Below are 16,541 nucleotides of genomic sequence, written 5' to 3'. Positions count from 1 at the left end.
TTTTGGAAAATTTTGCAGTGAGGTGAGCAAGCTTTTTAAGGTACTTAACCACAACGGATCTACGCTGTTAAGGTCTTAAATTAAAGCCTTATTAGTAAACGATTTTTAGGTGACAAAACATTAAGACATTTCACAACATAAATATGTTTTGTAAACGGATATGTCGGGAGACCCCCTCGCGGGGTGCACTTTTGTGGTCAAATTCAAAGCCGGATATCTCGCGATCGGCTGCACGTAGACGGCTGAAACTCGGTAGGCATGTAGATGGGATAGGAAATTTTGATTTAAGCGCTTTTGTTCGGAGATTCATTAATGTTTAATATGTTTTATATCGCCGTAAAGGAGCTGGGCCCGCCGGCGGGCCCACTAGGGGGCGCTTCTGCAAAGGTCTTAAAAGTCATTGAATTTGAGATTTAAAAATGTGCAGATACCCTGGGTGAGATTAACAAACACGCTCACAGACGACCCACACACATGGAACTACAAACATGGATATAACGACATGCAGACAACGTAGCGACGCCCACAAGGAGGGGTCCAGAGCTGTCACCTTGACAGAAAATGTTTTTTTAAATATCAGTTTTCATTTTTTTGTTCATTTTCATTAACTATTATAACCTTGCTGCTGCTGCGCCAATAAGACAGTATAGTAACAGACTTTGGACTTGCTCTAATATTGATGTTCATGCACAATCATTTTAACAAAATGGCTTTAAGTAGGAAGCTTACAAAGTGATTCAACTATTAAGCAACACATATCTAAATGAAAGGTAATTATCCTATAACACTAATAAAGGATGTGTTTCATTTTATAGCACAGCTGATATTGTTCAGTGGATTGATCATATTGATATTGTTCAGTGAATTGATCATATTGATATTGTTCAGTGGATTGTTCATATTGATATTGATCAGTGAATGCATTTGTCATTCCAACAGGGAGAAAGTGGAGTTGAAGGAGACATAGGAGGGCCTGGGTTGCCAGGTCTTGCAGTAAGTCTTCCATGTGTTTTAAAAGAGTCAGAAACATGCGTTAGATTCAGTTTGAAACAGTGTATGAGGATCTGAGCTTTGTAGAGAAGGTAAATCAAGATTGTTACCAGATCTGCTCAAGATTGTTATCAGATCTGACCAAGATTGCTACCAGATCTGATCTCGGATATTGCAGGGGTCTTCTGGAAGGGAAGGGGATCGTGGACCTTCAGGTGATCCAGTAAGATTAACATATTTCCATTACATTTTGCTTAGCTCAGCTTAGCTCAAAAATATATACTTTAGCTGAACGTAGTATTATAACAGAGTTTGGCTTTTAGCTGGACGTAGTATTATAACAAAGTTTAAGTTTATAGCTGGTTCAAATACTATAACAGTGTTATTCGAACAGTATCAAACATACTGCCACTGCTTCCTGTTTCTATTTCTCCTGTTTAGGGTCTCAAAGCACAACATGGTGGTAAAGGTGCTTCAGGTCTTAAAGGAGATCAAGTGAGTTCATCTGAGACACAGGCGGAAACCAATATGTCTTCCTGTGACTCTTCCATCTTCAGAATTTATTGACTAATGTTAATTTTATTCTATGTGTCTTTGTGCATGTTTCCAGGGTCCACCTGGTCTTCCAGGTAAGCGTGGATTCAGAGGTCATTGGGGTCATTCTGGTGTCCAAGGTGAAACAGGACCAGTAGGACTCACTGGATTACCAGGACCTCAGGTAAGATTAGTTTCCTTATTCTACAGATTGTCTTAGCCATCAAGTCATCAAGTCCATATTAAGTCATTGTATTCAATTTAGTATTCAGTCACTGTCATCATATTCAGTCATACGATATTCAGTCAGTCAGCATGTTTTATTGTTTTACCAGTGAAATGAACTGGTATAACATTGAAATATAATCATTGTCATTACAAAACGGCCACTGTCATGATATTGAATTGTTAGGGCTTGGATGGAGGTGCTGGGGACCAGGGCAGACGAGGCACCAACGGACTGAAGGTAATAATCCAAAAGAGAAAGATCTTTGAAATCACTACTGAAATCACACATGAATAACCAGAAATCACACATGAATAACCAGAAATCACACATGAATATAACCAGAACATTAATGTTTCTTCTCCAGATTACTGAAGTCACACATGAATAACCACAACATTAATGTTTCCTCTCCAGGGAATCAGAGGCTCTACTGGTGTGTCTGGAGGTCCTGGACCAAGAGGTGACAAGGTACTTAATTAAACAAGATGAAGATCAGGTGATCACTGATGATACTTACCAAGCTGTGGCTCAGACACAGTCACATACAGTTAAATGTAAAATGACTGAGCGTGTCAATACTTTTGAATCCCAAGGGACGCACTGGACCAAGTGGATTTACAGGTTTACCAGGACCTTTGGTAAAAGGATTTTTAAAGATCTTGACTACAGCCTCCATACATACCTATATTCATAAATGGGTAACACTTTACATTAAGTGTTGACTAACGTGAAGTAATGCATTAGTTAACATGAACAACACAGGAAGTAACACATGAACAATTGACTAATGTTAAGTAAACGTGTAACAGTTGCAGCTCCTGTTTTGGCTCGTTGTTGCTTGAACATTTTTGGTGCGACTTTAAAGCAATATATTACATTGTACTGATTTACATACATAAGTAATGGGAAATATCCAGAATCTATCAGAATAGGAACTAAACTGTGTTCGTACTGTTTTTAGCTCTTTAGTCCCTTTTGGTCCAAACAAAAACACTAAAGCTCTAAAAAGGTGCGATGTTTACTTAACATGTTTACTTAACGTTAGTTAATTATTGTTAATGTGTTGTTCATGTTAACTAAAGCATTACTTCACGTTAGTAAGTAAACACTTAATCTAAAGTGCTACCCATACATGCATATACAGACATAAATAAGTGCTTAAAAATAAATATTTCTTCATTCAGATTCTTGTGCTCATTGTAGGGACAAACAGGCAAAGCAGGGGAGCGAGGACCTGCAGGAGATCCTGGTATTAAGGTTCCAGTCTGCATCTATTAGCCTAAAATACTGTATGACAGTATTTATAACAAATATTAGTGTGTGTGTGTGTGTGCAGGGTACCCGCGGATCCTTAAAATGTCTGGAATTTTAGGAGGGGAGGCATTAAATAAGTGTGTTGCTCAGTTTTTCTGTTTTATTTTACCGATGTATATCCCACAATAATGATCATTTCCGCAACGGCCGTATACTCCGCCTAATAGCAGTAGTACGTCACCTAACAGGTGGAAACATCAGACTGCCTAGCAAGCTGCTTTTCTTAGGGCGTACTCACACTAGGGTCTGTGATCCGGGCCCGGGCACGGTTCCCTGCCAAAGCACGGTTCGTTTGACTAGTGTGATCGTTCCAACCGTGCCCAGTTAACCGTGCCCGGGCCCGCTTGAAGAGGTGGGCCAGGGCACGATTCGCTTGGACTCGGGCACGGTTCGCTTCTAGTGTGAGCGCTATCCGTGCCCGGGCCCGCTTGGTGCCTCGTCTGATTGGTTCATTTCGCTGGAACTCAAACATGACGTCAGTGATGCGACGCTCACGTTAAACAGTCATAGCGGCAAAGTGATTGTTGTGGTCTTCTAAAAATCTTCTAACACGTGCAGCATGATTAACAGACAATCGTTGTGTTAAATGATCGATAAATCTGTGCTTGCACCATGTTTCTGCACTCCCAAAACGACTCCAAAAATACAATAAAAAGAGAATTGGGAACTCCATAGTGTTGTGCGAGCGCGCTTTTTTTCCAAATAAAGTGGTGTTGTGATGACGTAAGCGTGCTCGGGCCGGCTTGATGAAGGCAGTGTGAGTGCAGACCAGAGGGGGAGGGGGGATAACCGGGCCCCAGCACGGAACCAGCAAACCGTGCCTAGTGTGAGTACACCCTTATTTGAGGGCTGTGGCGGGAACAACAATTCAAGGCTCCGATTCAGACATGGGTAAATGTCCATTCAGTGAAGTGGCTGGAGGATGAAAAATATTGTGGCTGGCTGACACCTTCCAGTGATTCGTATGAGGCGTGATGTGAACTTGCCGAAAAACATTAAAACTTGGTACAATGGGCTGTAAAGCGCTGGATTCTCATATGAAATCTGAAAAACACAAGCGATATGATAGCACTCGTAATAGTAATATGCATATCGAGTCATTCGCTGCTAACTGCAGTTTAACTGTAAGTGCCAAAAATTATTTGTCTACTGTGTAGGGCGACCAAACGTCCGTATTTCCCGGGACGTATTTCACGTCCTGTCCCGGGTTTTTTTTTAAGTGAGGAAATGTCCTGGTTTTTAAATTACCTTCATTGGACCATTACAATTTAAATGTACAGGCACTAGGGCACTGCGCACGGCGCTGCATGTGCCGTAATCCCTGAGCCTCGTCAAGCTGGTTTATACATGACGCGTTGCGACCGGCGCGAGGTTCCGCGTGCTGACAATGCCGCGCGAGGTTGTACACCCCCACCCCCGACAACTTAACGGCCGTCACCCCCCCTGTCAACAATTTACACTCGCCACCCCCCTCCGGGTTCAAATCTCATTCCAAGCGATCTTGAAAAGTTGGCAACCCTGGTATTATTTTTTCTTGTGAGAGGTACTAAAAAGGTCTTAAAAGTAATTGAATTTGAGATTTAAAAATGTGCAGATACCCTGGTGTGTGTGTGTGTGTGTGTGTGTGTGTGTGTGTGTGTGTGTGTGTGTGTGTGTTTTAATATGTGCTAGTCTGGGTTGGCAGGGTACACCAGGGTTCCCAGGAGCAGTTGGGTCTAAAGGCTTAAAGGTATTGTACAGTTGTCTTCAGTAAATTTATTTCTGCATAGATATTTGACACATTCTTCTTTATGATCTCTGTTAAAGATGAGTGTATACATCTTGATATATTGTATATATACTGTGTGTGTGTGTGTGTGTGTGTATACATACTTTATTAGGTACACCTGTCCAACTGCTCATTAACACAAATGTCAAATCAGCCAATCACATGGTAGCAACTCGATGCATTTAGGCATGTAGACATGGCCAAGTTTATCTGATGCAGTTCAAACCGAGCATCAGAATGGGGAAGAAAGGTGATTTAAGGGACTTTGAACATGGCATATTTGTTGGTGCCAGATGGGCTGATCTGAGAAAAACTGCTGATCTACTGGGATTTCCATCTCTAGAATTTACAGAGAATGGTCAGAAACTGATAGAACGGCAACAGTAACTCAAATAACTAGTCGTTACAACCGATCCATGCAGAAGAGCATCTCTGCATACAAAACACGTCGAACCTTGAGGTGCATGGGCTACAACAGCAGAAGACCACACCATGTGCCACTCCTGTCAGCTTAGAACAGGAAACTGAGCCTACAATTTGCACAGGGTCAGGAAAATTGGACAATAAAACATTGGAAAAATCTTCAAATTGACTGATGAGTCTCGATTTCTGCTGTGACATTTGGATGGTAGGGTCATTATTTGGCAATGTTGGCACAGTCGAGCCTAAAAAGAGCTATGCAAGTGTGCGTTAAAACACTGGAGAGAACCGAGTTGGTCGGGTCTTGCATAGCTCATAGCTCTTTTAAGCTCGACCATATATATAGATTGCCAAAAGTATTCACTCACCTTCCTTGACTCACCTCACATATGAGCTTAAGTCACATCCCATTCCTAATCTTCCCTTGGTCCACCCTTTGCAGCTAGTACAGCTTCAAGTCTTATGGGAAGTCTGTCCATACGGTTTAGGAGTGTGTTTATGTGGATTTTTGACCATTCTACCAGAAGTGCATTTGTGAGGTCATATACTGATGTTGGACGAGAAGGCCTGGCTCTCAGTCTCCACTCTAATTCATCCCAAAGGTGTTCTATTGGGTTGAGGTCAGGACTCTGTGTAGGCCAGTCATGTTCATTCACACCAGACTCTGCCATCCATGTCTTTAAGGACCTTGCTTTGTGCACTGGTGCACAGTCATGTTGGAAGAGGAAGGGGCCAGCTCCAAACTTCTCCCACAAACTTGGGAGCATGGAATTGTCCAAAATGTGTTGGTATGCTGAAGCATTCAGAATTCCTTTCACTGGAAGTAAGTGGCCAAGCCCAGCTCCTGAAAAACAACCCCACAGCATAATCCCCCCTCCATCAAACTTTACACTTGGCACAATGTGGTCAGATAAGTACTGTTCTCCTGGCCACTGGTAAACCCAGACTCGTCCATCAGATTGTCAGATGGAGAAGCGCAATTAGTCACTCCAGAGAACGCGCCTCCACTGCTCTAGAGTCCAGTGGTGTTGTGATTTACACCACTTCATCCAGCGCTTTGTGTTGCACTTGGTGATGTATGGCTTGGGTGCAGCTGCTCGACCATGGAAACCCATTCAATGAAGCTCTCTGTGCACTGTTCTTGATCTAATCTGAAGTCCACATGAAATTTGTGTCAGGGCTGGCTTGGATGCCACACCTTCTACCTCCACAAGCCCTAGACTGAATTGATGCAATCAGCAATGATCCATTTCACCTGTTGCCATGGCTTCTTAAGGAAGCTTGTGGAGACGGATCATTGCTGATTCGTTTTGGTCATGCCGGTACGGTGTCAGCCCTTCTCTGCTTTCTCTGCCATTGCGCTGTGTTGTGAGGTGTCTCGCCACCTTCCTCTCTCTCTTGTTTCTCTTGCTAATCCTGTCACTTATTCGAGTTACTATCTCCTGCGCTGCTACCTGGCCTCAAGTTTTCCTCCATCTGTTTCTCTTCCTATATGTTATTCATTTATTTTGGGAAGGTTTTGTTTTGTTGCGGCATTTTTGCCTGTAGCCAGATACTTCCCCTGGTGTTCTTGCTTTCGTTTTTTACGCAACAAGTTTTTTCCGTGTCTTTTGAGTTGCCTTTGTTATTTTTTTCTCCCTTCTCGCTACGGGTGAGTTTTGCTTTATATGCGTTGAGTTTTCCGCATTGTTTCTATTTTCTCCTGAGTGTCTACGGTTGAGTTTCAGTTTACGCATTGAGTCTTCTGCATTGTATTTGTTTCTATTTTCTACTGAGTGTTCACAGTTTAGTTTCTTTTTGCGCATTGAGTTTTCCGCGTCATTTTGTATTGGTGTTTTTGCCACTGTGCACTGAGGCAGCTGAGCTCAGGGCTGCTCTCACTGCTCAGAGGCAGCTACTCGGTGGTCACGACCAGGCGCTCCGACAGATAACAGAGCAGCTTGGCAACCTCTCAACCATTATACAGGCTCTAACCAGTTATACCCGTGCCTCTAGTGAAATGCCTCTCACAAGGCCAGTTGAAGCACCCGCTGCCGTGGCTCGTCTCGAACCAGCTCTCCCTCCTCTGGCTCGTTATTCAGGAGACCCTGAAAAGTGTAGAGGTTTCCTGTTACAGTGCACACTGGTGTTTGAACAGCAACCATCACATTTCCCAACCGAATGTTTGGGCTGACGTGTGCTCCACGTATGAACTGTTTTCTGCCGCCATGAAGCACGCATTTTATCATGCGTCATCTGGTGGGGTAGTGGGTCAGCGCCTGTTGCGCCTACGCCAAGGTAGAATGTCCGTAGCAGAGTACTCACTAAAATTCAGAACGCTCGCTTCAGAGAGTGGGTGGGATTCTGATGCGCTCATCGCCATATTCCAAGAAGGCCTTTCGAAGGAGCTCAAGGATGAGTTAGCGCTCCGTGACCCACCATCCAACCTAGATGCTCTAATTGCGTTCACAGTGCGTCTTGATAATCGCCATCGAGAACGAAAGCAGGCCAAAAGGCTGGCTCAATGCAACGTTACACTCACCGCAGGGGTTAAACATACTGCTGAACCGCAAGAAGCCACCGACGACCCACAACCCATGCAACTAGGTCACACCCGCCTGTCACGTCAGGAGAAACAAAGAAGGCAGGTGCCTCTACTGTGGGGGTGAAGGGCATCAGCGTACACGATGCCTTGAGATTGCAGGGAAAAGAACCATCCTGCCAGTAATTAAGGAGGCTCTTGCGGGCCCGGCTTCAAGTCCTCTTAATTGTGGACTCTACGTCCACGTGTCATAAAACGCCTGTTGGCTTTTATTGATTCTGGCACCACTGCCAGTTTTATTGACGCCTCACTAGTCAAGGAGCTAGACTAGTCCCCTGGTCGATCTAGAAAAACCTCTAACTGTGGCTGCAGTAGACAGATATGCTTTAACCTCAGGAGAAGTGTCTAGGCAAACCATACCCATCAGCATTGACATACAGTGCCCTCCATAATTATTGGCACCCCTGGTTAAGATGTGTTCTTTAGCTTCTTATAAATTGAGTTTTTTTCTAAATAATATAGGACCACGATGGAAAAAAGAGTAAAATCCAACCTTTAACTCAAGTGCATTTATTCAGTAGGAAAAAAATCCCACATTAAGGAAATAATTGTTTAACATCAAATAATGTGTGCCACAATTATTACCACCCCTGATGTTAATACTTTGTACAACCCCCTTTTGCCAACAAAACAGCACCTAATTGTGACGGGCAGTGTGAGCAACTAAAAAGGAAGCGATCACGCCAAGTCTCAGGGAAAGAGGATGGTTTAATAGAAAGTGCGCAAACCAAATACCCGTGACATAGACCCAGATTAAGGAAATAATAACCAGCAGTCAACTGGTACAAAGACGAGACATATATAGACGAACAAACGACCCTCAGGTGAGACGGATCACGGGACCCGCCCACCTGAGGGACGAACATCACGTGACCAAAAACAGGACATCTGCCGCTGTAAACGGGGGCGACCGGCAGGGCCCCCCCCCCACAACGTGGCACTAATCTTCTCCTATAATGTTTCACAAGATGGGTGAACACAGAAAGAGGGATCTTCGACCATTCCTCTTTGCACAATCTCTCTAAATCATCCAGCGACCTGGGTCCTCTCCTCTGCACTCTCCTCTTCAGCTCACCCCACAGGTTTTCAATGGGGTTGAGGTCTGGGGACTGAGATGGCCATGGGAGGAGCTTGATTCTGTGTGTGGTCAACCATTTCTGTGTAGATCTTGCCATATGTTTAGGGTCATTATCTTGCTGAAAGACCCAGTGACGACCCATCTTCAGCTTTCAGGCAGAAGCCACCAGATTTTGTTTTTAAATGTCCTGGTATTTCAAAGCATTCATGATGCCATGCACCCTAACAAGGTTCCCTGGGCCTTTGGAAGAGAAGCAGGCCCACAGCATCACTGATCCTCCCCCGTATTTCACAGTGGGCATGAGGTGCTTTTCTGCATACTCAGCTCTTGTGTTACGCCAGACCCACTTACAGCATTTGTTGCCAAAAAGCTCTATCTTTGTTTCATCTGACCAAAGCACACGGTCCCAGTTGAAGTTCCAATACTGCTTAGCAAACTCCAAACGTTTTCGTTTATGATTGAGAGTAAGAAAAGGTTTTTTCCATGCATGCCTCCCAAACAGCTTGCTGGCGTGTAGAAAATGCCTGATGATTGTTTTGGAGACTTCGTGACCCCAAGATGCTACCATTTGTTGCAGTTCTGTAACAGTTAGCTTTGGAGAACTTTTTATTTCTCTTATCATCCTCCTCACTGTGCGTGGTGGCAAAATAAACTTGCGTCCTCGTCCAGACTTACCACTGTCCCAGTTGTTTTAAACTTCTTAATAATTCCTCTGACAGTAGATATGGACAGGTGTAGGCGAGTGGCTATTTTCTTGTAGCCATTGCCTGACTTGTGAAGGTCAACACACATCTGCCTTACTTGAATGCTATGTTCCTTTGTCTTTCCCATGTTGAAGAGAAATGGCCTCTGTGATACGTCATAATTATACCCCAGGGAAACAGGAAGTTGTAAATTGCTAATTAAATGTTCCTACATACTCTGATTAACTTCGTGAACTACTGTAGAAGTTACAGAAATTCTTTAATTACATTTATTTCCTAAGAAATGGTAGGGGTGCCAATAATTGTGGAACAGGTGATTTTATGAAGAATAATTATTTTTTAGTCAGGGATTTTATTTTCCCCCTTAAACTTCACTTGAGTTAAAGGTTACATTTTTCTACAATTGTCAGTGTAAGAGTATGTTTCCACAATAACAATTTAATTTATTAGAAGCTAAAGAACACATCTTAACCAGGGGTGCCAATAATTATGGAGGTCACTGTAGATGGTCATAAAAAATGTTTATCAGTGTTATCAGTGCCCCTCACATGCGACTCATACTGTGGTTTCCTTGGCTAAAACGCCACAACCCTGAGGTTGACTGGCTCTCCTGTACTGTGCGGGGTTCGGGATCCGTGTGTAGGGAGACCTGCCTCCAGAGACACCTCGAGTCCCCTACCAACTTCTCCCCCAACCCGGTGGATCTGACCAAGGTTCCCTCTGAGTACCACGACCTCAGAGAGGTGTTCAATAAAGAAAAGGCTAGCTTCCTTCCTCCTCACAGATCATACGACATAGCCATTGAATGAATGTTCAACTTATATAGCACCTTTCAAGATACTCAAGGTCGCTTTACAATTTTAACACAGGTACAACTCTTACACTACCATTAACACACTGGCGAGCCATTGATCTGCTTCCCGGTTCCAGCCCTCCTAGGGGCTGTCTCTTTTCTTTAGCCGCCCCGGAATGCAAGGACATGAAGGAGTATATCCGTGAGGCACTGTCCACCGGTTTTATCAGACCCTCCACGTCTCCTGCCGGAGCCGGTTTCTTTTTTGTGGTAAAGAAAGACGGAGGGTTAAGGCCATGTATTGATTACCGGAGGCTCAATAAGGTAACTGTTAAGGATCGTCATCCTCTACCTCTCATGGCCACTGCTTTTGAGGCACTCCAACAGGCCACTATTTTTACCAGGCTTGACCTCCAAAGTGTCTACAACCCGGTCAGAGTCCGTGAGGGTGATGAGTGGAAGACCGCCTTCATCACACCTTTGGGTCATTACGAGTACCTGGTTATGCGGTTCGGCCTTATGAATGCTCCGGCATTGTTCTAACGTTTAATTAATGAGGTATTAAGGGAAACGTTGGACAGGTATGCTTTCGTTTACCTAGATCAGGGGTACTCAACTGGCGGACCGCGGTCCGGATCCGGACCCGAACGCAGTCCTGTCCGGACCCAATCTCATTCCTGATTAACTGGATACGGACAAAAAAAAAACACTCCGTCACGAGTGTTACGTTTGCCACCCCCGCTCAACAACTTACTTTTGCCACCCCCACCGCACCGGACCTCAGGTCACAGGTATCTGCCAAAATTGGACCGCGGACAAATTTAGTTGAGTACCCCTGACCTAGATGATATCCTCATTTATAGCCGTACCATAGCCGAACACGTTAAACATGTAAGGCGGGTACTCCAGCTCCTATTGGAAAATCACCTCTACATAAAGTTGGAAAAGTCCCTCTTCCACGTCCAGGAAGTTTTTGGGGAAGATATTTGGGGTATCGTATAGCCCAGAATACCTTGGCCATGGATCCCTCTAAAATCTGGGCCGTGGCTCAATGGCCGACTCCTACCTCACTTCGTTTAGTTCAACGCTTCCTGGGATTTGCTAATTTTTACTGGCGCTTCATTAAGGGGTTCAGCACCCTGGCAGCCCCCCTTATTGTTCTCACTAGGAAAACATCCGGTCCTTTCGTCTGGTCTCCTGAGGCCCAGCAAGCCTTTGACAAACTTAAAAAACAGTTCATGTCTGAACCCATTTTGTGCATGCCTGATCCTGACCTCCCATTCATTGTTGAGGTCGATGCCTCCGATTACAGAGTGGGCGCCGTACTCTCTCAGAGAACAGGCACTCCTCAGAAACTCCATCCTTGTGCCTACTTCTCTCACCGAATGACGCCCACCGAGCGCAATTATGACGTGGGTGACAAAGAGCTGCTGGCTGTCAAGCTGATGCTTGAGGAGTGGAGGAACTGGCTGGAGGGGGCTAAACATCCGTTCCTCATGTGGACGGATCACAAGAACTTGGCTTACCTCCAGCAGGCCAAACGCCCTAACCCCAGGCAGGCTTGATGGTCCTTATTCTTTGGGAGGTTCGATTTCACTCTTTCATACAGGCCTGGTACTAAGAACGTAAAGCCACATGCTCTCTCCCGTCAGTGGGAGCCACCTGCCGACATCTCGGAACCCGGTACTGTCATACCGGCCTCCAAGATCATAGCACCCATACAATGGGATATTGAAACTGAGGTTAAACGAGCTCTTGCCAGCAATCCTGGGCCTAGTGTGACTCCTCCTGGTCGCTAATACGTCCATGAGATGGGGGTATGACTCACCTTTTGCAGCTCAGCCCGGAGTCCGTCATACTCTCAAACTCCTGAAAAGGAGATTTTGGTGGCCTGGGATGGACCAGGAGGTGGGCAGGTTTGTTGCTGCTTGCGAGAATTGTGCTAAAACAAAGCCTCCCATTCCAAACCCGCTGGGCTGTTGCGTCCGCTTCCTATCCCGTCCAGACCATGGACGCACGTTGCCCTGGACTTTGTGACGGGCTTACCTCCCTCTCGTAGCAACAATGCTATATCGGTTATTGTTGACCGGTTCTCCAAGACCGCGAAGTTTTTAGCCTTGCCTAAGCTCCCCTCGGCCCGTGATACTGCCTCCCTATTTCTCCATCACATTGTCCGGTACCACGGTTTCCCCTCCAATTTACCAGCCGCTTTTGGGGAGTCTTCCTGGGTCTTCTGGGAGCCAAGGCCAGCCTATCCTCAGGCTTCCATCCCCAGACCAACGGTCAAACCGAGTGGACCAACCAGGACTTGGAGCAGACGCTTCGGTGTCTGGCCTCCACCAATCCCTCCTTCTGGGCTGACCAACTCCTCTGGGCTGAGTATGCCCATAATACCCTGTGGTACTCCGCACTCGGGATGTCACCCTTTGAATGCCTTTATGGCTATGCTCCTCCTATGTTTGCCGATCAGGAAAATGAGGTGGCAGTTCCGGGAGCTTGTGCTTTGGTGCGGCGGTGCCGGTTGGCATGGCATAAGGCTTGTAAGGCCCTGTTGTCTGCCTCGGCTGGTTACCGACGCAGTGCTGACAAGCCTTGTCTTTCCGCTCCGGGCAACGAGTCTGGCTTTCCGCCAGGGATCTGCCGGTCCGTGGCGGGACCAAGAAGTTGGCCCCTCAGTATTTGGGTCCCTTCAAAGTGGATAGGTGGATCAACCCCGTTTCCTACCGGCTGCTGCTTCCTCCTTCCATGCGGGTGCATCCAGTGTTCCACATCTTGCGTCTCCGCCCGGTTTTGTGTCACATGCTCCGTGCTCCAGCCCCGCCGGCTCCTCGCATGGTTGACGGTGGCCCGGTGTTATTGGACCACCGCCGTGTTCGTGGTCGGGACCAGTACCTTGTTGACTGGGCAGGTTACGGTCCCAAAGAACGTTCCTGGGTCCCCGCCTCTCACACAGTCGACCAATCTCTTATTTGCAACTTCCATCATGACAGGGCAGTCGCTCTGGGCCTGCAGGGTCTCGGGCCTAGAGGGGGGGGCTCTGTCAGGGCTGCCTCAGATGCCACTGCTCTAAAGTCCAGTGGCGTTGTGATTTTCACCCCTTCATCCAACGCTTTGTGTTTGTGTTTTTTTGCCTGTAGCCAGATACTTCCCTTGGTGTTCTTGCTTTAATTTTTTCCGCGTCTTTTGACTTGCCTTTGTTATTTTTTCTCCCTTCTCGCTACGGGTGAGTTTTGCTTTTCATGCGTTGAGTTGTCCGCATCGTTTTTGTTTCTATTTTCTCCCGAGTGTCTACGGTTGAGTTTCAGTTTACGTGTTGAGTCTTCCGCGTTGTTTTTGTTTCTATTTTCTACCGAGTGTTCACAGTTTAGTTTCTTTTTGCGTGTTGAGTTTTCCGTGTCATTTTGTGTTGGTGTTTTTGCCACTGTGCGTGTGTGTGCTTTAATCTTGCACTCACTACTTACATCACGGCTTATTGTGCCAGTTCGAGCTGGCACTTGGGTCTGCCTCTCAGTTTATTCACGCAGTGGGTATGATGACGTGTGTGTGTGTGTATATATATATATATATATATATATATATATATATAATATATATATATAATGAAACAATGAGTCGCTCTCAGGAGCTCAGTGAATATATATATATATATATATATATATATATTAGAGCTGGGCGATTAATCGATATTATCTATTAATTCGAATTTACAGTTAAGGACGATGTGTTTTTAAGAAAATCGATTTTCTGAGATTTAATTTTCACCACCGACGCTGCACTGTGGGCTCCCGTAGTTCAGTGAGTTTAGCACCTCCCACCCATCCACCCTCAAAACACACACACACAAACATGACGGCGGAACTTGTGTCCAAGAAAAGAGCAACTAGCTCCGTGATCTGGAGTTGGTTCGGTTTTGCGGCGTCAGATGTAGACCAAACAAGTCCTCGCTGTAAGGTGTTTGAAACCGATAGAGGGAGAGAGCGAAGAGTGCTATTCAGTTGCGCTGTCAATAAAGTTTCCCTCCGCGGGATATTTTGGATTAAGCAGTTTCTGCCTCGGTCACCGAACCCGCTTCAATGGATTATACTTTCGCGAGTGACCGTAGCGCGCGGCTCCGGGCACCTCGCGAGTGTGTAAAATGGAGACAAATTAAGTATTATATCGCGATCCATTATTAGTGTTGACTTGTAACTCCTGCGGTAGCCCAACTCAAAAGTAGACCAAAAAACCGCACCCCGCGACCCCATAATTTTTACCCGCGGCTGGATTTTCCAAACAAGCCCAATTTGGCGTGAAAAAGCGAACCTGGCAACTATTGTAGTATAAAGTATAAACTGTGGTAGTATAAAGAAACAGTGGAAGGAACATTTACCTGACGAATTTTAATGTTACATTGTGTTTCAGGTTTGAAAAGTGCTGGAATTTAGGCTAAAGTGAGGGGAGCCCTGTTCTTAATCAGAATGTAGACAGCGTGACTGTCAGTACAACATGCAAGAATTGTTCAATTGTATTTGTTTTCCATTTTATTAAAGGGCACCAAATTATTTATATCTATTTATTTTTTGAGGGTGTGTTTTATTTATTTATTTTAAGTTTGAGGTTGCATTGTGTCAATGCTTAAAGTATGTTGGAGAAAACCTTCTAAAAGTTACTGAATGTTCTCACTTGTTTACAATTTGTTTCTGCTTGCACTTTAACCTCAAAGGGGAAATTTAAGTGAAAAATAAATTAAAACTTTTTTTTACCATTCCTTTATCATCTGTAGTTTTTTAGTAGAGGAAAATAAATCTATTAAAATCGAAAATCGGATTTAAAAAAAATTAATCGAAGATTTTTTTGGAGGGCCATATCGCCCAGCTCTAATATATATATATATATATGGCTATAATGGCCATTATAATATTGTGTGTGTGTGTGTATATATATATATATATATATATATATATATATATATATATATATATATATATATATATATATATATATATATATTACAATGCATTACATGGAGGTCCATGTTTTGGAAGAGCTTAGTTTTAAACATACCTATAACTTTTAATTAAACATACCTGACCCAGGTAATCAAGGCTTTTGGTTATCTCTGAATTTTGGGGTCAGATGTTTCAAAACTTTTTATCCTGACCTTGATATTGCTGTCTACAGAGGAAACAGAAACTTCGGTGTAACTTTAATAAGATCGTAATGTACTGTTTTTTGACTCTAGGGTCTTCTGGGTACTGCAGGAGGTCAAGGGCAAGAGGGAGTTCATGGAATTCCAGTAAGAGTACCACATATTGGACATTCTCTCTCTGCTAAACACAGCAGTAGAAACCAACATTTTATTTTTCAGGGATCCAGAGGACCACCAGGAACAAATGGAGAAAGACCTCCTTCAGGAACAAAAGTTAACAGCAGTTTTGTCCTGTGGCACATTTGGATTTTAAGAAAATGTCAACAAAATGTTTTATATTCTGTTTCGCCTAACATTTCACCTCAGGGTCTGAAGGGAAAACCTGGACCTCCTGGTGCCCAAGGTCTGGTTGGAAAACGTGTGAGCATTATATTCACTATCCATCCATCCATCTATCCATCCATCAAAAAGATTTCCTACTCGTCCTACTCCAGAGGTCCTTTTCCTTCAAGCTCAGGTTCTCTAGCAGAGGTCTGGAAGCTTAAAGGACATGAGCAGTATATCTTAGTGGTTGCCATGATGGCAATCTTCTAGATGCAGATCTCTGATGTTCCTAGGATCTGCTGGAGCCATTCTCCCAGTTTAGGGGTTTACAGCCCTTCTAGCTTCTTGCATTTGTATTATGTGCTGTATTGTGTCATCTGTGGTCCAGTAATGATGTGGTAAATCTTGCTCCTGTGTTGCCATGACTACTTTCAATAGGTAGCAGTTAAATAGTCACAAACTAGTCTGACTGGACCCCATCTGGTTATACAACAATAACTCAGTTCTTTTTCGCAGGGTGATGCTGGACGCAGGGGACTTACGGGCAAACCTGGAAACCCTGGAGAAAATGTAAATAAAGAAAGTAAATTAGGGTCATTGAGAAGGGTGTGCCTCATTATTAGTAAGGGTTAGTGTCATTGAGAAGGGTGTGCTTCATTATTAGAAAGTTTTAGTGTC

General features: G+C 44.5%; 1 protein-coding gene across 1 annotated transcript in view; it reads left to right on the top strand.

The window, feature by feature from the left end:
- The window catches only part of LOC143485853 (uncharacterized), a 65,221-nt gene that overhangs the window by 45,313 nt on the left and 3,367 nt on the right, over window positions 1-16,541 (top strand). Inside the window, exons 13-25 of the mRNA XM_076985481.1 lie at window positions 940-993; window positions 1,169-1,213; window positions 1,432-1,485; window positions 1,601-1,708; window positions 1,937-1,990; window positions 2,168-2,221; window positions 2,347-2,391; window positions 2,957-3,010; window positions 4,752-4,796; window positions 15,633-15,686; window positions 15,759-15,812; window positions 15,906-15,959; window positions 16,380-16,433. Of these exons, the coding sequence (XP_076841596.1) occupies window positions 940-993; window positions 1,169-1,213; window positions 1,432-1,485; window positions 1,601-1,708; window positions 1,937-1,990; window positions 2,168-2,221; window positions 2,347-2,391; window positions 2,957-3,010; window positions 4,752-4,796; window positions 15,633-15,686; window positions 15,759-15,812; window positions 15,906-15,959; window positions 16,380-16,433 (729 nt within the window). The remainder of the gene's footprint in view (window positions 1-939; window positions 994-1,168; window positions 1,214-1,431; window positions 1,486-1,600; window positions 1,709-1,936; window positions 1,991-2,167; window positions 2,222-2,346; window positions 2,392-2,956; window positions 3,011-4,751; window positions 4,797-15,632; window positions 15,687-15,758; window positions 15,813-15,905; window positions 15,960-16,379; window positions 16,434-16,541) is intronic.

Source organism: Brachyhypopomus gauderio, unplaced genomic scaffold (assembly GCF_052324685.1).
Source record: "Brachyhypopomus gauderio isolate BG-103 unplaced genomic scaffold, BGAUD_0.2 sc40, whole genome shotgun sequence".
Taxonomy (NCBI): Eukaryota; Metazoa; Chordata; class Actinopteri; order Gymnotiformes; family Hypopomidae; genus Brachyhypopomus; species Brachyhypopomus gauderio.
The sequence above is the reverse complement of the archived record's forward strand: the minus strand, read 5'-3'. Positions and strand labels throughout refer to the sequence as shown.